The 25,534-nt window shown below is 32.9% G+C and overlaps 1 protein-coding gene across 1 annotated transcript; it reads left to right on the top strand.

Moving 5' to 3' along the window:
• The first annotated feature begins 21,464 nt into the window (after positions 1 to 21,464).
• LOC110662024 (TATA-box-binding protein-like) lies at positions 21,465 to 22,131 on the top strand. Its single transcript, XM_058136510.1, has one exon. It carries the CDS (start codon positions 21,508 to 21,510, stop codon positions 22,072 to 22,074), a length of 567 nt encoding a protein of 188 aa, XP_057992493.1. The 5' UTR covers positions 21,465 to 21,507; the 3' UTR covers positions 22,075 to 22,131.
• The last annotated feature ends 3,403 nt before the right edge of the window (positions 22,132 to 25,534 follow it).

The raw sequence follows: 25,534 nt of genomic DNA, 5'->3' as shown, positions 1-25,534 counted from the left end.
GAGGGTGTTACAAAAACAAAGAAAAAGATTAGTTGTGCACAAACCTTCAATAATTCTCCTTCCTTTTTACCTACTTCTCCTTGTCCGTTCCAACTTCTTTTTCTACTGAAAATACAAAAATAGAATACCTCAATACCAATCTCAATTGCTGCCAAGAACCCATTACATGCATGTCTAGTGCATCCCAAGTTAGCCTTGAAAATTTTAGAATATTTTGGTTTTGGGACAGCTTGGTGCCCCAATCTTTGAACCTAATTTGTACCTAGTTTCGATCATAATTTGCTGAGGTGTTCTTCATGAAAATTGTTCATTTAGGCCTTAACTTTATTTTTCTTTTTGAATCGCCTAATTCGGAGCTGTGTAGCTCAAATTATGCCCAAAACACGATTACTATTCATGTCACTATTCATGCTACAGATTTAGTTCTGGTAGATTTATTGATCCAACTTCGTTCAGCAATTTGATCAAGTTAAGTCCATAATTTGGTCTAATGTTCTTCATATGAAATGTTCTACTATGTCTTAGGTTTCCATCGGTTCAATACTTGCCTAAATCGGAGTTTTCTAGAGAGAGTTATAGCCTTGCAAAGTTTACTATTCATTTGGTCAATTTTAGGTGCCCAGATTTTGGCAAATTCAGTGACCCAAATTTGTTCTGCAATTTGATTGAGTTAAGTTCATAATTTGGCCTAACATTCTCCATATGAAATGTTCTACTATATCTTAGGTTTACATCGATTCAAGAATCACCTAAATTAGTGTTTTCTAGAGAGAGTTATGGCTGTTTAAACTTTACTGTTCACGTGTATAATTCTGCAGGTTCTAGAATTTTATCTCCCATTTCAAGGCTCATTTTGGGTAGCTTAAGGTCATTTTCGGGGCAAAGTATCTTCATGAAAATTCTAGCCCTATGTCTTAAGTTTCATTTCCAATTGGTTTCACACCAATTAGAGTTATGTAGCTCAATTTATGGGCTATTAAACACACTGAACTCAGTGTGCAAATTCTGCCCTATGTTTAAAATTTTCATTTCTTCAATTATTCCCTCTAACCAACCTCAATTCACATTTAATTCACCCAAAATGACTATAATTTAGCATTGACACATCAATGGCACTTCCTAGCACAAAACCCACAATTTTCAAATACCAAAGTTTGCAATCTTCCCTAATCCTACCATTTCATTACTTTCATTCATCAATCCAATGTCAATTCAAACTAAATAAACCTCAAATGATCAAAATTTAACACTACACACACCAATTTCACTCTCTAGTACCAAAACCCAATTTCCCCATGAACCCTAATCTTCCATAATTCAATTTATGCAATCCCATGAAATCTAACTACTTCCAATCATGCATACTACTTCACTTTAACTTAGATTTATCATCAATTTAACTAAAAATACATCAAACCCTAATTTTTCTCCCATTTGGCCAAAACCCTAGTTTAGGTTTCATACATGTTTTCTTTCATTTTCTTATGAAATTTCATCATAAATTAACTTCATTCCAAGTTTATACAACAAATCTAACATAAAAAGAAACTTACCTCTTGTTGATTTCTTTCCAACTTCACTTTTCTTCCAATTCTTGTTCTCCTTGCTTTTAATCTCTCAATCAAAGATCTCTTTGATGTTTTCTTTTAGTGGGCTATGGAATTTATGAAGGGAATTTAAGGGAATTAAAACTTGGGAGGGGAAATCAATGAGGGGAAGAAGTGGAAAAAGAAGAGAAAAAGAGAGAGAGAGGAAGAGAGACGAGAGGGTGGTGGCATCTTATGAAAAAAAAGAAATGAAGAAGGCATTTGTCTTCTTATTTATATATATATATATACATATTGTCACACCCTACCCCTCTATAAGGCATAACATGATCCCGTAGTATACCTAATGAATTACCAACTCTGTCTACTGATAACTCATTAAATACACTACAAGGGATTTTAAAAACTTTTCTTACTTCTTTTACAGTGGTGAGCACTATTTACAGGTATTAAAAACTTTGGTGATATGAAGTGAAACAACTAACTCATTTGGTTTATTTGGAATTCCTGTAAAAATTTTTGGCAAAGTGCCATCTGTATTTTGGACAAAACAGTTCTTCAGAAAACCTGTAAAAAGCACTTCAATAATTTTCCAAATCTCAACTCCAATACATTTCTCAACACAACAATTTATCAACTCAATTCCATAGAAATTTTTCAAAGTCTGAGATAAGGAAATATAATACAATTTTTACAAGTCAAATAACTCATAATTAATTTACAACTTCAAGGTACAATTTGAATTTACAACTGCTCAAAACCAAAAACAAAATGTACATACAGTGCCATACATTACAATACAAAATGCAAAATATTGGTATACTCATTATACCAGGTAATCCCTTGCTGGATGTATATGCAGCCTAGTCTGCTGCCCTGTCTATCTCTCTACCTACGACAGCAATAAAAAGCTATCGCTGAGACAATGTCTCAGTGGTGCACAACATTAACCAAATACAATTTAAATCACAATTCATAAATCATATAAATAGTGGATACTTAAAACCATAGTTAAATTCAAGACAATAAATGTCAACAAGAATTTAAACTCCATTTGTTAATATCACAATAATTTTCCATAAGTCAGATCATGTTTGAATTCAAAAGACAGCATATGTCAATGAGGGTTTAAATCCATTTCACAATCTCATAATACACATTAATAAATCACACACAGCTTAATCATGATCCATAGTTCAATTCGTCCCAAAAGTCGATGACTAATGAGGTATTCGATTCGTCCCAAAAGTCGATGACTAATGAGGAATGGCTAGCTAGCAAAAATATGAGTACTCATCCAATTCGTCCTCAACAGGCACACACCTCAAAACTTCAGCCAGAGAGGGAATTCAATTCGTCCCACTAGACAAGCTAATGAGGAATACAATCAATATACATGATAGTTGTGGTTTCAAACCATTTCCAATACTTTTAAATCAATAAGTATCCATCAATGTCATTCAAACAATTTCTCACAGTTTCAAATCATTTACAATGCTTTTCAAGCAATAAATATTCATTCAAATACATTTCCACAATTTAAAACAATAATATACAAATAGTCAATATTTATTACAATTGAAAATAATTCAAAAGAAATAGTTGTTGTGCACAAACCTCTGATGACTGTCCCCCTGGTCTGGACTCAGTGTTTCCTTCCCTTTTGCTGAGTCATTGTTAACTGAGAAACACAATTTGAAGTGTTTCAGTGCTAAATTAAACTGTCTCTATTGATGGTGTTTGGTAAATTAAACTAGCCGGACGATCTAGTTCCCTCGATTTTTGGGTCTCGGTCGAAACTACAAACTTGTAGATCTAGGTCTTATGGACCGCGGTACAAAATTTTAGGTCAATTCGAGTTAAGTAGACCAAGTTATGGTCATTACACTATTTCTGGTCAAATGGTACCAATTTAGATCAATTTTAGGTCAATTTGGTCAACTCTGGTTCGGCCAGTTTTTGGACCCGAACTTGTGCAAGTTTTTTGACTTGCTTATGGTCATTCTGGGCCTTGGTGTCTTCATAAGACTTGTAGGTATGGGTCTTAACTATTCATGGTTAAAATTTCAGGTCAATTGGACCTGTTTTGAGTGAGTTATGGCCTAAACACTCACTGCTGCCCAATTGGTCATTTTTCAGGTCCTAATTGCACCTAATCCGAATTGGTCATTTTCTTAGGTCACCTTGCAAGCAGAATTTTGGTATGTTTTCTCAATGAAAGTTGGCACATTTTGTGCCTAGTTTCACCTCCAATTGGTCTCATACCAATTGAGGTTACACATTTAAAGTTATAGGTCTATTTGCACACTACCCTCTATATGTCTTTCAAACCCCAATTCAAACACACATTTAACTTGCTCTACTTTAAATCCCCATACCTAATTCTAATTTTATACCATTCCATATTCATTTATCACTTCTTACTATGGTCAATTTGGACAGAATACAAACATTCTCAATACATCAAATACAACCCTAAACCACAAAGTCCAAATTTAGCAATATATGTACATAAATACACCTAACCATTACATATAATCTCCACTACTAATTTACATATACATTCATCAATTCTTCTATGTCAACATTCTGCCAACACTTCCATCAATACATACAATTATTCAAGGGTTCCCAAGCTGCCGAAAACCTTCTTCAACACCACATTGCCCTACAATTCATCAATTCTCATCCAAGTGCCAAAATCACCATATAAACATGAAGTAATTCACTAGGTTATTAAATCATCATGATCAACACCATTTCTCATCAATTATATGCACAAATATCTCATCAAAAACGTGTCTCCATGGCTGTCCAAAATGAAAACAACAATAACTCTTCAAACTCAAAATTTTCCTTCACAAAACCAACACCCATAACATGCACACAAAACTTAACAAAGCTATCTTCAAAATTATGAACTTACCTTATGCTTGGAGCTTGTTAAACCTTCCTTAAACTTCTCAAATTTAGTATCAAACTCTTCCTTGTGATGATTAGACAAAGTTTCATGAAGGAACCTAACAGATTGGAGTTGAAAATGGAGAGTTAAGAGAGCTTGCATGAAAAATGGCCATGGTGGTTTCCATTTTCTTCAATTCGGCAACTTGAATCCAAATGAGGAAGATGAAGTTTCTGTTGGTTTAGTGGAAGTACAGCTGCCCCTCTTTGTTTTATTTTATTCCCTTAGTGGTCCACTCATTTAAATTATATCATAAAATAAGTTTAAATGTGTTATTTACACATTTTTCACCCCACTTTTGGCTATTTGTATTAGGTACCCCTCTTTTAATTTTTCATTTCATTTTCTAAGTGTAATATTATTTATTTTTAATGGACATTTAGGTCAAGAGACACTTCGGGATGTCAAATGACCATAATGCCCCTGTTCGGGTTGCATTCCCGATTTTTCGGTAATACCGGGTTTTGTCTGTTTTTCGATTTCTCACTTTTCTTTGTACTAATTATTTAAATTTTCTTTGATCTTTCTAATGATATTTATTCTTCAATAAGGTTCTATTTAAGTCCTAAAAATGTTTTCCAGGGTTCCCCGCAGTCCAGGGCTAGTCAACGGTCCACGCCGTGGCTTCCCGATGCGGTCACCCATCGCTAGGTTTCCCGGCTCGTTTAACTTGATCACATTTCTTTGCTATCATTTTTCCTTTGTTTTTCTTGTACTTTCTTTTCTTGTATTTCATTATTTTATGTCTCCTCACTCATATCGAAGTACGGTTCTAGGCATCCTAGCTGTCTGGACAAAACTAGTCACCGGAGCAGCAGAACGCACTACCGAACTTTGGGGTGTTACAATTCTCTCCCCCTTAAAATAAATTTCGTCTCGAAATTTTACCTGGCATTAGTCTCTGAACAGCTGTGGGTGCTGTCTCCTCATATCCTCTTCACGTTCCCAAGTAGCTTCCTGGCCTGAATGATGGTTCCACAACACTTTAACCAGGTGTATATGTTTGTTTCTCAGCTACTTCACCTCATAAGCCAGAATTTTTATGGGTTCTTCCTCATATGAGAGGTCTGGATTTACTTCAATCTCTTCAACTGACAGTACATGAGATGGGTCAGATCTGTACCTCCTTAACATGGACACATGGAAGACACTGTGTATCCTTGCTAGCTCTGGAGGTAATGCCAACCGATATGCCAAAGGACCCACTCTTTCCAGAACTTCATATGGTCCGATGAAACGAGGACTCAGTTTCCCCTTTCTGCCAAATCTCATAATCCTTTTCCAAGGAGAAACTTTGAGGAATACCTTATCACCCACTGCATACTCAATATCTCTTCTCTTTAGATCAACATAGGACTTCTGACGGTCTGATGCAGCCTTGAGTCTATCTCTAATCAATCTGATCTTTTCCTCTGTCTGCTGGACAATTTCTGGCCCAATCATCTTCCTTTCACCTACCTCATCCCAACATAAAGGAGTTCTGCACTTCCTGCCATACAAAGCTTCATATGGAGGCATCCCTATGCTTGATTGGTAGCTGTTGTTATAAGCAAACTCAATCAAAGGCAAGTGTATATCCCAACTACCTTCAAATTCAATCACACAAGCCCGTAGCATATCCTCCAATATCTGAATAACCCTCTCAGACTAGCCATCTGTCTGTGGATGGAATGCTGTGCTGAAGTTCAGTCTAGTTCCTAGGGCTCTCTGAAGACTACCCCAGAATCTAGAAGTGAACCTAGGATCTCTATCAGACACAATTGATACTGGCACTCCATGCAATTTTACAATCTCATATATGTACAATCTGGCCAATCTTTCCAAGCTATAGTCCATCCGAACTGGTAAAAAGTGAGCAGACTTGGTCAACCTGTCAACTATAACCCATACTGCATCATGACTACTCTGTGTCCTTGGAAGTCCTGTAACAAAATCCATAGTTATTCGTTCCCATTTCCACTGCATCGACAAAGGATGTAACAAACCAGCTGGAACTTGATGTTCTGCCTTTACTTGCTGACAAGTTAGGCATTTGGAAACAAATTCAGCTATATCTCTCTTCATGCCCATCCACCAGTAATGCTCTTTCAGCCCTCTGTACATTTTAGTTCCACCAGGGTGCATAGCAAATGGAGACTCATGTGCTTCCTTCATAATGACTTGTCTCAATTCCACATCACTAGGAACGCACATTCTACCCTGATGTAGCAATAAACCATCATCTCTCACAGAGAATTCAGGTTTCTTGCCCTGCTGGACTTCTTTCACTAGCTTCTGATATTTTTCATCACTCTGAGCAGCCATTCTGATTTGATCAATCAACACTGGCTGTACATGCCATGCAACTACTGTCTGTCCCTCATCATCAATCTCTAAACTAGCATGCTGTGCTTTCAATTCATATACCATGGACAAAGGAGAAACTCTGAGACTTGCCATAGTCTTACGACTTAAGGCGTCAGCCACCACATTTGCTTTCCCTGGCTGATAGTCTATTAAGCAATCATAATCTTTGATGAGTTCTAACCATCTCCTCTACCTCAAATTCAATTCCTTCTGGGTGCCTAAGTACTTCAAGCTCTTATGATCTATGAAAATGTAGCATTTCTCTCCATACAGATAGTGTCTCTAGATTTTCAGAGCAAAAACAATAGCTGCTAACTCCAGATCATGTGTTAGGTAGTTCCTCTCATGCGGTTTCAGCTGGCGTGATGCATAAGCAATGACATTCCGATCTTGCATCAGTACACAGCCTAACCCATTGTGAGAAGCATCACTATAAACTGTGTATTCTTTACCCGGAGTAGGTAAAGTAAGGACTGGAGCTTCAGTTAAACAACTCTTCAACTCATCAAAACTCTGCTGACATTTATCAGTCCACTAAAATTTTACATCTTTCCGAAGCAGCTTAGTCAGTGGAGAAGATAACATAGAGAATCCCTTCACAAACCGACGGTAATATCCAGCTAAACCCAGAAAATTGCGAATTTCTATGATATTCCTGGGCGGCTTCTAATAAAGGATAGCTTCTACCTTGTTGGAATCTACCTTGATCCCTTCAGCTGACACAACATATCCCAAAAAGGAGATTTCTTTCAGCCAAAATTCACATTTCGACAATTTGGCGTATAGCTGTTTCTCTCTTAAGGTCTGCAGTACAATCCGCAGATGCCTGTCATGCTCTTCTACATTCCTCGAGTATATCAAAATGTCATCAATAAACACCACCACAAATTGATCAAGATATGGTCTGAAGATAGTGTTCATCAGATCCATAAAAGCAGCTGGAGCATTTGTCAACCCGAATGGCATTACTAGAAACTCATAGTGGCCATATCGAGTTCTGAAAGCAGTTTTTGGAATACTCTGCTCTTGCACCTTCAACTGATAATAACCAGATCGCAAATCAATTTTGGAGAATACAGCTGCACCTTCAATTGATCAAACAGATCATCAATACGAGGCAATGGATATCTGTTCTTTATTGTCACCTTATTCAACTGCCGGTAGTCTATACATAAGCGGAGAGTACCATCCTTCTTCTTAACAAACAACACTGGTGCTCCCTAAGGTGACACACTAGGGCGGATGAAGCCCTTTTCAAGTAATTCTTGCAACTGTATCTTCAACTCCTTCAACTCTGCTGGTGCCATTCTGTATGGCGTTATGGAGATTGGATCCACACCAGGCAGAACATTAATTTCAAACTGCACTTCTCTTTCCGGAGGTAATCCTGGCAATTCATCAGGAAACACATCTGGAAAGTCATGTACTGTAGGGATGTCTTTCAATGCTGGACTCCCCACTTGGGTGTCTACCACATGTGCCAAGTATGCTTCACACCCCTTTCTGATCATTTTTCTGGCTAGTGCAGCCGAAATGAGGTTTGATGGCAATAGCTGCCTCTCCCCATGTATTACCACATCACTATACTGAGGAAGGCCAAAAGTGACTGTCTTCAGCCTACAGTCAATCATGGCATGATGCCTAGCTAACCAATCCATGCCCAAGATGATATCATAATCTCTGAAGGGCATTTCAATGAAATCAGACAGGAAAGTGTGTCCTTGGATCACCAAAGGACAATCTCTATACATTCTATTAACCCTGACCTCCTGTCCTAACGGACTTGTTACTAGCACCTCAAAGTTCATTTTTGTACATGGAACAGCAATGCAATCAATGATGCTAGCACTCACATAAGAATGGGTAGAGCCCGGATCAAATAACACAAACACATTTTGGTTAAAGGTTGAGAAGGTACCAGCCACAACATCAGATGTCTCTGCCTCTTCTCTCTGTCTCATGGCATAGACTCTGACTGGAGCACTATCTTGCTCTGATTGTTTTACTGTGCCTTGGCTGCCTGCTGGGTTACCTCTACCCCTGCCTCTACCTCTGCTAGGTGGTTGTGAGCTTCTGATGACAGGGCTCTGAACTGACCCTTCTGCAGTAGTAGGAGGTGGTCCAACTCTGCGACTACTGGTGCAGTCCTTGGCAAAGTGCCCTGTGCCTCCACAGTTATAACAGGCTCTAATAGCCTTGTAGCATATCCCACCATGATTTCTTCCACATGTTTCACACTGGCGGGGAGGATAGGAACCTCTGGTACTTTCTTTGTCGGATAGGGGAGGTCTCATCTGAATATCTTCCCCTACCAGATTTCTTGCCACCTCTACCATGTCCCCCATAGTTCTTCCTCTTTCCAGTATGACCGCTGGAACTCTGTTCTACAGATTTTCCCTCTTTCTCTGTCTTCTCTGATCTCTTTTTCTCTGGAGCAATCTCAAACTCAACTCTTTCCAACTCTAGGGCTTGAGAAACAAGTTCAGAGAAGTTAGTGTGTTTGAAGCCGAGCACTTGTACTCTGATACTGGGTTTCAAGCTAGTTTCAAACCTCTTGCATCTTTCCCTGCTGGTAGCAAGGAAACTTACTGCATAATGGCTCAGGCGGGAAAATTCTCTTTCATACTCAGCCACTGATCTGCCCCCCTATTTCAGACTTAGGAACTCTTGCAGCTTCTGGTCTACATAAGCATCAGGGATATATTTTTGCCTGAATTCCCTGAGGAAGTCATTCCATGTTAGCACTGCAAGCTCTACCAGACTGTGGGGAATGGTTTTCCACCAGTCATAAGCATCCCCCTGTAGTAAGGACACTGAGTATTCAAATCTAAGCTCTTCTGTATAATGTAGCTTCTTGAACACCCTATCCATCCTCTCTAGCCATTGTTCAGCTTCTAGAGGATCTACTGTCCCCTTAAACTCTGTAGCCCCATACTTCATCAATTTGTCATACTGCCTCGTAGGAGACTGTGGTTGTACCACTGGTGTCTGTATTGGGACTTGAGTAGGTACATTGCCAGCCATTTGTTGGAACATTGCGACCATCTGTGGCGAATCGAGCAGAAGCTGCGCAGTGCTGCGGTGGTCTTCTTGAACCACCGACATTTTGTAGGCACAGGGCATCCCCTTGCACCTCAGCCTCAATAGACTGATCGACTGAACGATCACCCTCTTCCATAGTTAATGCGAGGATCTTAGCTTTCCTGAACAAATAACACAAGGATGTTTACTCTCGTTAGTGCATATTTATACTGTAATGTACTGAATGTATCAAACAATGATATTGAGCAGTTGTATATGAAGAAAGAATATTCAAATAACAGGTGAAAACAGAATTTAAAAACCTGGCTCTGATACCACCAAAACATGTCACACCCTACCCCTCTATAAGGCATAACATGATCCCGTAGTATACCTAATGAATTACCAACTCCGTCTACTGATAACTCATTAAATATACTACAAGGGATTTTAAAAACTTTTCTTACTTCTTTTACAGTGGTGAGCACTATTTACAGGTATTAAAAACTTTGGTGATCTGAAGTGAAACAACTAACTCATTTGGTTTATTTGGAATTCCTGTAAAAATTTTTGGCAAAGTGCCATCTGTATTTTGGACAAAACAGTTCTTCAGAAAACCTGTAAAAAGAACTTCAATAATTTTCCAAATCTCAACTCCAATACATTTCTCAACACAACAATTTATCAACTCAATTCCATAGAAATTTTTCAAAGTCTGAGATAAGGAAATATAATACAATTTTTACAAGTCAAATAACTCATAATTAATTTACAACTTCAAGGTACAATTTGAATTTACAACTGCTCAAAACCAAAAACAAAATGTACATACAGTGCCATACATTACAATACAAAATGCAAAATATTGGTATACTCATTATACCAGGTAATCCCTCGCTGGATGTATATGCAGCCTAGTCTGCTGCCCTGTCTGTCTCTCTACTGCGGCGACAATAAAAGCTATCATTTGAGACAATGTCTAAGTGGTGCACAACATTAACCAAATACAATTTAAATCACAATTCATAAATCATGTAAATAGTGGATACTTAAAACCATAGTTAAATTCAAGACAATAAATGTCAACAAGAATTTAAACTCCATTTGTCAATATCACAATAATTTTCCATAAGTCAGATCATGTTTAAATTCAAAAAACAGCATATATCAATGAGGGTTTAAATCCATTTCACAATCTCATAATACACATCAATAAATCACACACAGCTTAATCATGATCCATAGTTCAATTCGTCCCAAAAGTCGATGACTAATGAGGAATAACATGGCTAGCTAGCAAAAATATGAGTACTCATCCAATTCGTCCTCAACAGGCACACACCTCAACACTTCAGCCAGAGAGGGAATTCAATTCGTCCCACTAGACAAGCTAATGAGGAATACAATCAATATACATGATAGCTGTGGTTTCAAACCATTTTCAATACTTTTAAATCAATAAGTATCCATCAATGTCATTCAAACAATTTCTCACAGCTTCAAATCATTTACAATGCTTTTCAAGCAATAAATATTCATTCAAATACATTTCCACAATTTAAAACAATAATATACAAATAGTCAATATTTATTTCAATTGAAAATAATTCAAAAGAAATAGTTGTTGTGCACAAACCTCGATGGTGTCCCACAGTGCGGACTCAGTGTTTCCTTCCCTTTTGCTGAGTCTTTGTTAACTGAGAAACACAATTTGAAGTGTTTCAGTGCTAAATTAAACTGTCTCTATTGATGGTGTTTGGTAAATAATGCACTGAACTCAATTATTCACTTAATCACCTAATATACCGACCCTCGTTGCGTTTTAGGTAAATTAGGTTTTAGTGTCGTTAATATGTCACATTCGATAGGGTTTTAGGTTTGGTACGTTTTGCTAAAGTCATTTCCTTGTTTAGTGCATTTTAATGCAAATTGCTGGATTCCGGGATACTGGTTTGACCTAGCCGGACGATCTAGTTCCCTCGGTTTTTGGGTCTCAGTCGAAACTACAAACTTGTAGATCTAGGTCTTATGGACCGCGGTGCAAAATTTTAGGTCAATCCGAGTTAAGTAGACCAAGTTATGGTCATTACACTATTGCTGGTCAAATGGTACCAATTTAGGTCAATTTTAGGTCAATTTGGTCAACTCTGGTTCGGCCAGTTTTTGGACCCGAACTTGTTCAAGTTGTTTGACTTGCTTACGGTCATTTATGGGCTTTGGTGTCTTCATAAGACTTGTAGGTATGGGTCTTAACTATTCATGGTTAAAATTTCAGGTCAATTGGACCTGTTTTGAGTGAGTTATGGCCTAAACACTCACTGCTGCCCAATTGGTCATTTTTCAGGTCCTAATTGCACCTAATCCGAATTGGTCATTTTCTTATGTCACCTTGCAAGCAGAATTTTGGTATGTTTTCTCAATGAAAGTTGGCACATTTTGTGCCTAGTTTCACCTCCAATTGGTCTCATACCAATTGAGGTTACAAATTTAAAGTTATAGGTCTATTTGCACACTGCCCTCTATATGTCTTTCAAACCCCAATTCAAACACACATTTAACTTGCTCTACTTTAAATCCCCATACCTAATTCTGATTTTATACCATTCCATATTCATTTATCACTTCTTACTATGGTCAATTTGGACAGAATACAAACATTCTCAATACATCAAATACAACCCTAAAACACAAAGTCCAAATTTAGCAATATATGTACATAAATACACCTAACCATTACATATAATCTCCACTACTAATTTACATATACATTCATCAATTCTTCTATGTCAACATTCTGCCAACACTTCCATCAATACATACAATTATTCAAGGGTTCCCAAGCTGCCGAAAACCTTCTTCAACACCACATTGCCCTACAATTCATCAATTCTCATCCAAGTGCCAAAATCACCATATAAACATGAAGTAATTCACTAGGTTATTAAATCATCATGATCAACACCATTTCTCATCAATTATATGCACAAATATCTCATCAAAAACGTGTCTCCATGGCTGTCCAAAATGAAAACAACAATAACTCTTCAAACTCAAAATTTTCCTTCACAAAACCAACACCCATAACATGCACACAAAACTTAACAAAGCTATCTTCAAAATTATGAACTTACCTTATGCTTGGAGCTTGTTAAACCTTGCTTAAACTTCTCAAATTTAGTATCAAACTCTTCCTTGTGATGAGTAGACAAAGTTTCATGAAGGAACCTAAGAGATTGGAGTTGAAAATGGAGAGTTAAGAGAGCTTGCATGAAAAATGGCCATGGTGGTTTCCATTTTCTTCAATTCGGCAACTTGAATCCAAATGAGGAAGATGAAGTTTCTGTTGGTTTAGTGGAAGTACAGCTGCCCCTCTTTGTTTTATTTTTTTCCCTTAGTGGTCCACTCATTTAAATTATATCATAAAATAAGTTTAAATGTGTTATTTACACATTTTTCACCCCACTTTTGGCTAGTTGTATTAGGTACCCCTCTTTTCATTTTTCATTTCATTTTCTAAGAGTAATATTATTAATTGTTAATGGACATTTAGGTCAAAAGACACTTGGGATATCAAATGACCATAATGCCTGTTAGGGTTGCATTCCGATTTTTCAGTATCTAGAGTTTTATGCATTTTCGATTTCTCACTTTTCTTTATACTAATTATTTAAATTTTCTTTGATCTTTGTAATGATATTTATTCTTCAATAAGGTTCTATTTAAGTCCTAAAAATGTTTTCCAGGGTTCCCCGCAGTCCAGGGCTAGTCAACGGTCCACGCCGTGGCTTCCAGTCTTGATCACCCATCGCTAGGTTTCATTTCGTTTAACTTGATCACATTTCTTTGCTATCATTTTTCCTTTGTTTTTCTTGTACTTTCTTTTCTTGTATTTCATTATTTTATGTCTCCTCACTCATATCGAAGTACGGTTCTAGGCATCCTAGCTGTCCGGACAAAACTAATCACCGGAGCAGCAGAACGCACTACCGAACTTTGGGGTGTTACACATATATTTATCCCCAAAATTAGCTTATTAAAATTATAAATTTTAATTGTGTCATAAGGATAATTAAACTTAAATTTTTTTTTCCTTTTTTTTTTTACATTTACACTTAATTTTTCCTTTTAATTAAATAATTAAATTTAACTATCAAAAGCCAATAAGTCTTTCATTTTAATTTTGTCATAATGGAAATGAAAGTTTAAGTTTTCATTTCTTAAATTTTTCCTTACATATTTTTACTTGAATTTTTCTTCAATTTTTACCCCATAATTCAATTCATTAATTTCATTTAATTTAATTGACATTTTGATCAAAAGTCAACTCTTGAGGTGAATTGACCAAAATGCCCCTCATCGGGTCATATTCCTTCTTTTTGTAATACCCAATGAGTCCTTAACTTTTTTGTTCACTAGAACTTTCATTGTGTCTATCTCAATTAATTTTCTATTTATTTTTGGTCCTCAAGGTGTCTTTGAATAGTATTAGTCACGGACCAAAAATGGTACTATTCATAACTCGGAGGTTCGGGGTGCTACATGCCATGCACCCTGGTGGCACAAAAATATATAAAGGGCTAAAGGAGCATTACTGGTGGATGGGTATGAAAAGAGATGTGGCAGAATTTATTTTCAAATGCCTAACTTGTCAGCAAGTGAAGGTAGAGCATCAAGTACCAGCTAGGTTGTTACATCCACTACCAGTACCAGAATGGAAATGGGAGAGAATAACAATGGATTTTGTGATGGGACTTCCGAGGACAAAAAAGAGTCATGATGCAGTTTGGGTCATTGTTGACGGACTAACCAAGTCTGCTCATTTTCTGCCAGTTCGGATGGACTACAGTTTAGAAAGATTGGCCAAGTTGTACATTGATGAGATAGTAAGACTGCATGGAGTGCTAGTATCCATCGTATCTGACAGAGATTCTAGGTTCACTTCTAGATTCTGGGGTAGTCTTCAGAGAGCCTTAGGAACTAGATTGAACTTCAGCAGGGCATTCCACCCACACACAGATGGCCAGTCCGAGAGGGTAATTCAGATCTTGGAGGACATACTACGAACTTGTGTGATTGAATTTGAGGGCAGTTGGGACACACACTTGCCTTTGATTGAGTTTGCTTACAACAACAGCTACCAATCAAGCATTGGAATGCCTCCATATGAAGCTTTGTATGGTAGAAAATGTAGAACTCCTTTGTGTTGGGATAAAGTAGGTGAAAGGAAGATGATTGGGCTCGAAATTGTTCAGCAAACTGAGGAGAAGAGCAGGATGATCAAAGATCAACTTAAGACTGCATCAGACCGTCAGAAGTCCTATATTGATTTAAAAAGAAGGGATATGCTGTGGGTGAGAAAGTATTCCTCAAGGTTTCCCCTTGGAAGAAAATTATGAGATTCGGCAGAAAGGGGAAACTGAGTCCTCGTTTCATTGGGCCATATGAGGTTCTGGAAAGAGTGGGTCCTTTGGCATATCGATTGGCACTACCTCCAAAGTTGGAGAAGATACAAAATGTCTTCCATGTGTCTATGTTGAGGAGGTATTGATCAGACCTATCTCATGTACTATCAATAGAGAAAATTGAAGTGAATACAGACCTCACATATGAGGAAGAACCCATAGAGATTCTGGCTTATGAGGTGAAGCAGCTACGGAATAAGCAAATCCCGTTAGTGAAAGTGCTGTGGAACCATCATTCGGGCCAAGAAGCTACTTGGGAACGAGAGAAGGATATGAGGAGAAAGCACCCACAGCTGTTTAGAGATCGATACTAGGTAAAATTTCGAGACGAAATTTATTTTAAAGGGGGGAGAATTGTAACACCCCTATTTGCATAGCCTGGTATATTTCACTATTCCAGTAACCGGTGTCGGTCCGGACAATTAAAGGGATTAGAACCACACTTAAGACAACTAGATAAGCCCTGAACATAAATAATTAGTAATTGCCAATTAGTTAAGCATAAATAAGAAAAATAGAACATAAGAAGTTAAATGAGCCGAGACTCACTGCGATGGATAACCTTCTCGGGAAAGATTGCGAAGTCGATTTAAACTCAAATTTCGAACCGTAAAATATGACGTCGCGGTCCTTAGAATTATTACGAACACAGTGGAAAAGAGAAAATCACGAAAAAGAATTGTTAAGCCAGTCAAATAATTAGGTCAGGGAGCCGGAAGAAATATTAAATTATTTACAAACCGGGTTGAACCGGTGAGGGGCAATTTTGTTAATTGACCCCGAGAGCTGACTCCTGACCTAACTGTCAAATAAAATTAGAGAAAAGAAAATTTTAGAATCGGAAATTAAATTAAAAAACTAATGGAAAAATAAATAGAAAAATAAAAGGAAAATGAAAAAGGTAAAAAGAGATGACATCATGCATGATGCCATAAATATTATAATTAAAAATCAAATTTTTGGTAATTTATGGTCTTCCATAAGATTAAAAACATAAAAGAAAAGAAAAAAAAAAAAAAAAAAAAAGAAAACTTGTCTTCTTAAAGCTCAAAATGAGCTTTAATAGAGGAAAGTGAGGGTGAGGGTATGCTGTCGCAGGTGAAAGTAAGGATAGAGCAACTGAGTGAGAATTCCTGTAGCTGCACCTTGAAGACACATTCAGATTAGCTCCAGGTATATCTTAGGTTTACCCATGTACATAGGTTTGATGTATGCATATAATAATATGTATGTAAATTATTTTAGCAGTTGTATAAAAACTCTTATAAAATATTTTGGTATATAATTAAATGTAAATTATTGTAATGTAAATTTGAGATTTCATTTACCTGTATAATTTTGTAATATTAATTTTTGAGTCTTGTAATCAATGAAATGTTTCTTTTATGATGAGGTTAGTTTGAAAATGAATTGATTTGATTATTGAGATTTGAATTGTGAGATGAAATGAAGTTTATTGGAGTTGTATTTGAGAAATCATATTGGGAGTGTTTTCCTTTTCAAGTTTGAAGAACTATTTTTTCAAAATACAGTTGGTACTCTGCTGAAATTTTGAAAAATTTTTATAACACTAGATTTTAATCGATGATTTAAATTTCACGAAAATTGATTTAAAATCCCTTGTAGTATATTTAATGGGTTACCGGTAGGTAAAGTATGGTAATTTATTAGGTGTACTACGGGATCATGTTACATCTTATGGATGAGTAGGGTGTGACAGCTCTTACCTAAGAATCAACGTTTCAATGCATTAATTGTGGAAAGGATTCTAAGAATATTATCTCCACTACTCAGGAACATTCTATTCGTAGTGATTTGGATGAGATTTTCAGGATATTTATGCATTTACCCATTCTTGTTCTACTTAGAATTTTCTTTTATTTATAGATCTTGTAATTGTGCTACTCATTCTTTGGCAAAAAATGCTACATGATGACTCTTTTGCTTGTAATCCTTTGGAGCAGACAAATTTTGTAATTTACTCTTTACCTCCTTAGAGGTATAATATAATCTTGCATATTTGAAAAAAAAAATGCATAAAAATTGGTCCCATAAACATGCAAATGGGCCTTAAAGAAAAAAAAAACTATCTAACAGTTTTTTATTTAATATATGTTTTGATCCAAATGTTTAACTTTTAGTGGCTTACTATTTCTCATTTCTTTCCAATATGGAATCACCGTAATTTTGTAAAATTACTCCTATGTTGTCCTATGATGCCCTTAGTGCTTTTTTAATGCAATTAAATATTGTAATTAAAAAAATTATAATTTTATAATTTCGCTTTAAATTTAAATTTGACAAAAAAAATCTCTGATATATAGTTTATTTGTTAAATTAAAAAGTTATTTTATTTATATGAAGGAAAATTAAAACCAATGTTATTAAACCAAGTTCTTCCCCACTAAATTATGTAATAAATTGTTCTCAATGGATTGACATGACCTCATTAAATATCATTAATAATTTAATATATATATATATATATATATATATATATAGAGAGAGAGAGAGAGAGAGAGAGAGAGAGAGAGAGAGAGAGAGAGCATGAAGGTAAACAACTTGCCACTTCCTATTAATAACTTTTTTTATATTAATTATTATTTAATTTTTTTATTTCTTTTTTAATAATTATTATTATTATTATTTACAATATTCCGTTAACATTTGTAATTTAAATTGTTATTTTTTAAATTTGATTTTTAAATATTAAAATCTTTTTTGATTAAATGTAATATTTAAAAATTATTTATATTATTTTTTATAAATTTACTTATACAAAAATATTATTTACCACATGTCACCCTTTATAATAATAATAATAATAATAATAATAATAATAATTTAAAATTAATAATAATAATAATAATAATAATAATAATAATAATAATAATAATAATAATAATAATAATAATAATAATAATAATAATAATGAAAGGTCACTTATGGCTATTAGTTTAAAAAAAATTGGCCATTAAATTTATGATCGAATATCACCTGTCTTATAATTTAATCAACTTTAAATTATTTCATATCTTTAATAAATATTTTTGTTATAGTGTTATATTTTTCTATTAGTTTTATTATGAAAAAATATAGTCTATATAAAGAGTTATAAAAATAAACTATAGATATCTAACTTATTTATAATTAGTATATATATTGTTTATGTTAATAATTTAATATTCTTTTTATTTCACTTTCCTAATATTAATTAATACTTATTATTATTATTATCATTATGACCAACTTATAGCCATTGAATTAAAATGGCCAAGTAAATGGAAAATATTTTATTATTATAAGAATTGAATTTAAATGTTTTTATTACCGTATTTCAATTAAATAATATTTAATTATAAAATTAAAATTTTATTTAAATGGTTTTCATTTGTTTGTTTGTATATAGTATGTCATATGAGGCATTTGATACATATCAATAACTCTCATCTCATCAAATACTTTTATTTCACCTAAGTGCTCTTAATTCTTTTTTTAATTTAGTTTATTTTTTATTATTTCTTTCAAAGGTTATTAGTTATCATTCTCAAATTTATTTATTTAACTATATCTAATTAATATTTATTTAATTACTAATTTTATTTTACAAATTTCTTATTTAATATTTCTTAAAATTTTCATATTTTATTTCATTATAATTTTATATCGAATGCAATTATAACTAATATTTTACTTATTCATATTTTATTATTATTTATTTTCAATAGAATTATTTTTAATTTTAATTAAATATCTAAATTTTTATGCATAAATTATCTCTCAACTATATTTTTATATAGAAATAAAAATTAATTAAATTATATTAAATTAAATAAGATAGAAATTTTAATTAAAAATTAATAGAAATTTTAATTAAAAATTAATTTAATAGTAATAATTAATTTATCTTATTTAGAATGTAATTAAAAATAAATTAAAAAATAAAAATTATAAATTATCCACACATATTATAGACATTATGCTAGTTTATAATAAGTGAGCTACGATATTCAACATTGATTGATTTGTTTTAGGATAAAATTATTATTTTTATAAAAAAAATTACATTTAAATTTAGCTATACTAAGTTTCACATTATATGTAAATTAATTTTAATTATATAGCTATATATTTTATTTAATAAATGAAGATCACACGAATTTTGTAAGTACAATTTTTTTAAAAAGTTTTATTATGTAACTTTTAAACATTTTATTGCTATTTAAGATAAAGTTTCCTGCTTTGAAAAAAAGTCTACAGTGTAAAAAACACCTTATTAGAATTCAAATAAAATTAGGATATGTTAAAATTAATAATAATTAGAAATTTATATATATATATATATATATATATATATATATATATATTGTAATTATAATTTTCATATTAAAAATAATATAACAATTAAAAATGTTTTTATTAGTTTACTAAAAAATATATATATAAATATATTATCTTTTTATAATAAATAAAATTAATTATGCAACATTAATAATTTTAAATTTTGAATCTTATTAAAATATTTAAATAATTTAAAAAGTGAATATATTTTATTTATTTTTCTATTGGGATATGAATTTATCTATCTATCTATCTATCTATATATATAAATTTATCTATTTATCTATCTTTCTATATATATATATATATATATATATATATATATATATATATATATATATATATATAGAAAGATAGATAAATAGATAAATTTATATATATATATATATAGAAAGATAGATAAATAGATAAATTTATATATATAGAGATAGATAGATAGATAATTATGTGTAAATTAATTTTAATTATATAGCTATATATTTTATTTGATAAATGAAGATCACACGAATTTTATAAGTATAATTTTTTTAAAAAGTTTTATCATGTAACTTTTAAAGATTTTATTGGCTATTGAAGATAAAGTTTCATGCTTTGAAATAAAGTATACGGTGTAAAAAATACCTTATTAGAATTCAAATAAAATTAGGATATGTTAATAATAATAATTAGAAATTTATATATATATATATATATATATATATATATATTGTAATTATAATTTTCATATTAAAAATAATATAACAATTAAAAATGTTTTTATTAGTTTATTTAAAAAATATATAAATATATTATCTTTTTATAATAAATAAAATTAATTATGCAACATTAATAATTTTAAATTTTGAATCTTATTAAAATTTTAAATAATTTAAAAAGTGGATATATTTTATTTTTTTTTTCTATTGGGATGTGAATTTATCAATCTATCTCTATATATATAAATTTATCTATTTACCTCTATATATATATATATATATATATATATATATATATATATATATATATATATATATATATATATATATAAATTAATTTTAATTATATAGCTATATATTTTATTTGATAAATGAAGATCACACAAATTTTATAAGTGTAATTTTTTTAAAAAGTTTTATCATGTAATTTTTAAAGATTTTATTGGCTATTGAAGATAAAGTTTCCTGCTTTGAAATAAAGTCTACAGTGTAAAAAACACCTTATTAGAATTTAAATAAAATTAGGATATGTTAATAATAATAATTAGAAATTTATATATATATATATATATATATATATATTGTAATTATAATTTTCATATTAAAAATAATATAACAATTAAAAATGTTTTTATTAGTTTATTAAAAAATACATATATAAATATATTATCTTTTTATAATAAATAAAATTAATTATGCAACATTAATAATTTTAAATTTTGAATCTTATTAAAATATTTAAATAATTTAAAAACTGGATATATTTTATTTATTTTTCTATTGGGATATGAATTTATCTATCTATCTATCTCTATATATATAAATTTATCTATCTTTATCTAAATTTTGAATCTTATTAAAGTATTTAAATAATTTAAAAAGTGGATATATTTTATTTATTTTTTTATTGGGATATGAATTTATCTATCTATCTCTATATATATAAATTTATCTATTTATCTATCTATAAATTTATATATATAGAGATAGATAAATTCATATCCCAATAGAAAAATAAATAAAATATATACGATCCCATGTTTTAATTTCTCATATTGTTTCTTGCTTTCTATGTAAAGAAAAAAGACATCAAATCTTTGGAAGTACAATAACCCAAGGAGAAGAAGGAGAAGATGGCTGCCAGGAGGAACAACCCTTCAGGTATAGTTCCTACCATACAGAACATTGTATCGACAGTAGATTTGGACTGCGTATTGGATCTTAACCACATAGCACTGCATTCTCGCAATTCTGAGTACTTTCCTAAGCGTTTCTCCGCTGTGATTATGAGAATCAAGGATCCCAAAACTACTGCCTTGATTTTTGCCTCTGGCAAGATGGTCTGCACTGGTGCAAAAACCGAAGCGCAGTCTAAACTTGCTGCCAGGAAGTTTGCAAGAATTATTCAGAAGCTAGGGTTTCCTGCCAAGTTTAGAGACTTCAGGATTCAGAATATTGTTGCCTCTTGCGATGTTCAGTTCACTATCAGACTTGAGAAGTTTGCCTGCACATCCCATGGTGCCTTTTCCACCTACGAACCTGAACTCTTCCCTGGCCTTATCTACCGCATGAAACAGCCAAAGCTCGTGTTGCTTATCTTTGTCTCTGGGAACGTTGTGATCGCTGGAGCCAAGAAAAGGGATGACTTCTACACTGCCTTCGACAACATATACCCTGTTCTTGCAGAGTTCAAGAAGTAAGGGAGGTCTTCTCAGTTATGATCTGTAGAAATAGATAGATTTTGGCCTAGAATTAAACCAATCACTGCAATGACTCATGCCACTCACATTGGGCAATGGGGTCCTATTTTATAATGAAAAATGTTATTCCTTGTTTTACCAAGTTTTACTTTCTTGTTTCCATCAGTATGAGTCCCAATTCTGAATCCGAATTCTCTCCTAAAACACACAAATATCACATGCAAATTAAGCAAGCAATACATGATGTCATGCGTGTCTTATTGATAAATGTTTGCTTACATCACATTACAGAAGCAACCCTCTAAAGTATATTCCAATCAATAACGATGCTGAAAAAAAATTTACATATATCTAGAATTCAATCAAATCAGGTAAGCAACAAATTTCTGCAATAAGAATTTCATGGCAGTTAACTTTCTCGTCTCTTTCTCCCCATCTCCTTGGCATCCACAGTGCACATATGCATCTCTGCTTCTAAACATGCAACTGAAGTTTGGGACTAAGAACTAGAGCACCACTAAAAAGTGAAACTTCAAAGTGAAAATTAGACTTAGAACTTGAAGTTTCTAGTGAGTACCACAACAGCATTAGAACATGATCAATTGCATAAGACAACCAAAATAAGGAGCTCAAGGATATTTTCTCTGTAGTTGTGGCCATTGCACGTAAAACTAATCAGCTACGTGCAACTTGTAGAGAAGCAAAACACTTGAAGAAAGCCTTTTCACTCTTGCTATACTCTCAACATAAATAACAGATAACCACCTAATCCTTACCACCTTGAATAAAATTTTTTCTCCCTCTCTCTAATGTATAGATTTTATACATTGGCCACAGAGGCCAGCCTTCCAATCATAAACTCCAGATGCTGACTTTAGTGCAGTAAATGAATTTTTCAGTTAAATTGTTTATTATAATACAATCAAAGGAAAACTGGGCAAACAAAACAAGAGTTGTAGAAGTTGATACTTTCTAAGCAATATAAAGCCTTCCAACCTTTCTCTCACTGTATTCAATTAAGACACTATAGGAGAAAACATCCCGTCATCATCGATGCCCCTTTTTCTAAATTACTCCTCACCCCTTTTTAAAATTCCTCCCCTCCAAATCATAAAATTAACACCCTTTAAGTCCTAATAATACAATTCTTTCATTCTTCATCAATCATGGGCCACATAGACTTTTCTCTTGGGGAGATAATTGACAGACTCCATAATCTCCCATTTTTCAATTTATTCTTGCTATGGAAACTTAGCCAGAAGCAGGGGACGATATGCATATTTGCTGTCTTTCAAGCTACAGCATATAACTTGAAGGCTTCACATTACACTAAACCTACATCAAAGATACCACTTCCTATGGAAAAGCAAGCAATAGAAGTTTACACATGAAAATTGTTTGCAGTCATTCAGGAATAAAATTTTTGAATCTCTTTTGTTTATTGTGAAGTTATACAGAAATGAAAGAAAAAATGAAAAAAGAACCCACAGGAATGAAGTCACAAGGCTTGATGAATAACAAAAAGTATACTCTGTTGCTTTAAATACATTTGAACATACAGCTAACAATAGTTGCAAGATGTTCGAGTTTGATGGGATACTATATTGACATGTGATTGCACTACTTAGGCAATGCTTTTAGGTGGACTTTTGCAAAAATTGCAAGTGAAATTTAGCCAAAGTGTTGGGAATAGATATATGCACGTTGGAAATGAATACAAATGAAAGGGTGGATATAAGTGATTAGGTTATAATATGACTTGATGAGTCATTTTTATATGTAAAGTAACTCAATCACTTATATAAATTAAAATTAAAATGAATTAATATGAAATTTACCTAGCATTTAGGTGCATAACCACCATATTTAAAAAATAAAATTATATCAATTTTTAGAAAGAAGAATCCATTAACAAGTAATTGTTATCACCATAACACAATGTTTTAGGTCGGCCTTTGTAAACAAGGAAGAGATATAAGGAATATCATATATGAAAAAAAAAAAACAATTAGTTGAATTAACAGGAAAGCAATGCAATCCTTAGGATTCAATATGACTATGGATTGGGAATGTAGGACATCAAGATGTAAAAGACTGAAACAGTTACACAAAGCATAGAATTTTAGAGAAAAAAAAAAAAGAAAACTTCACAAAGCATTGAATTGTGTTTTCCATCAATAATAATAAGAATAAAAAAGAAAATAATACCTTTTAAAAATCAATAGTCTTATCAATTGAAAGTGTTTCCCATCAATAATAGAGTAGAGATACATTGAGAAACTAACCTAGATTTGAACACAAGAAGAACGCTTGCTTAATGCATAATATTAGTTGATGCAAATTAGAAAAGGATAATTTTAGAGGAAAACGTTAGAGTTAAGTAATTCACTGAACTAGCAATTGCATGTTTATAAAATGTGAAATTTTCCAACACAAACTTAACGCATAAAAGCAATTAAATCTTTGTTGCTACAAATTTGACCTAGACTAACAAGTTGTGCTCAATATGCCTATGTCAATTGCCTCTAAATAAAGGCATATTCTTGCATTACTTCTACTAAACAAAGGCATAGGATAAGCTTTTAAATAAAAAAGGCACTTTCATAGCTCGCCCTTATTTCAATACTAGGATTGACCTTATTTTTTTGTAGTGGTAATAGTTGTGCCTCTACTCTTGCTTCTATTCAGGTCATAATTGCCAAAGTGACTAAAGTGTCTGCAAACTGATTCTTTTCATGGCCTAAATGTGCGAATGAGATTTCATCAAACTTTTCAATCAACTCTGAAAGATGCTTCTTGTATGGGATTAACTTTAGATCCAGGATTTGACATTCCCCTTTGACTTGGTAAATTATCAAAGTTAAACCTCCACATACTTTTAATTTCTTTTCCTTCATCTTAATAATAGCTTACAAACCACTGACACAGGCTTCATACTCAACAATACTATTAATGCACTCAAATCTCAACTTGACCATAACTAGGAAATGTTTCCCTTCAAGGGATACTAAAACTACTCCTATTCCACAATCTAAAAAGGTTAATTGCCCCATCAAAATAAATTTTCTATGCATCACTTTGCCCCTCCGTTTCTTCTTCTACTGCATTAATATATCATTGGGAATTCAAAATCTAAGGCCTTACTGTCATCACTCTGATTTTCTGCCAAAAGATCTATTATCATGCTCCCTTTAATTGCCTTTCTTTGTAACACCCCTATGTTCAGTAGTGCGTTCTACTGTTCCGATGACCAGTGTCTGTCCGGACAGCTAGAATGCCTAGAACTACATTTAAAAGTTAGTGAGGAGACATAAAATAATGAAATACAAGAAAAGAAAATACAAGAAAAACAAAGAAAAAATAATAGCAATGAAATGAAACTAAGTTAAACGAGCCAGCACCGCAGCGATGGGTGACCGTACAGGGAAGTTACGGGGCAGACAATAGCCGACCCCAGGAC

This window comes from Hevea brasiliensis, chromosome 15 (assembly GCF_030052815.1).
Source record: "Hevea brasiliensis isolate MT/VB/25A 57/8 chromosome 15, ASM3005281v1, whole genome shotgun sequence".
Taxonomy (NCBI): Eukaryota; Viridiplantae; Streptophyta; class Magnoliopsida; order Malpighiales; family Euphorbiaceae; genus Hevea; species Hevea brasiliensis.
The sequence above is the reverse complement of the archived record's forward strand: the minus strand, read 5'-3'. Positions and strand labels throughout refer to the sequence as shown.

Bases quoted from the DNA above. Each gene is read 5' to 3' on its own strand.
- LOC110662024 (XM_058136510.1), top strand. From the start codon at position 21,508: ATGGCTGCCAGGAGGAACAACCCTTCAGGTATAGTTCCTACCATACAG.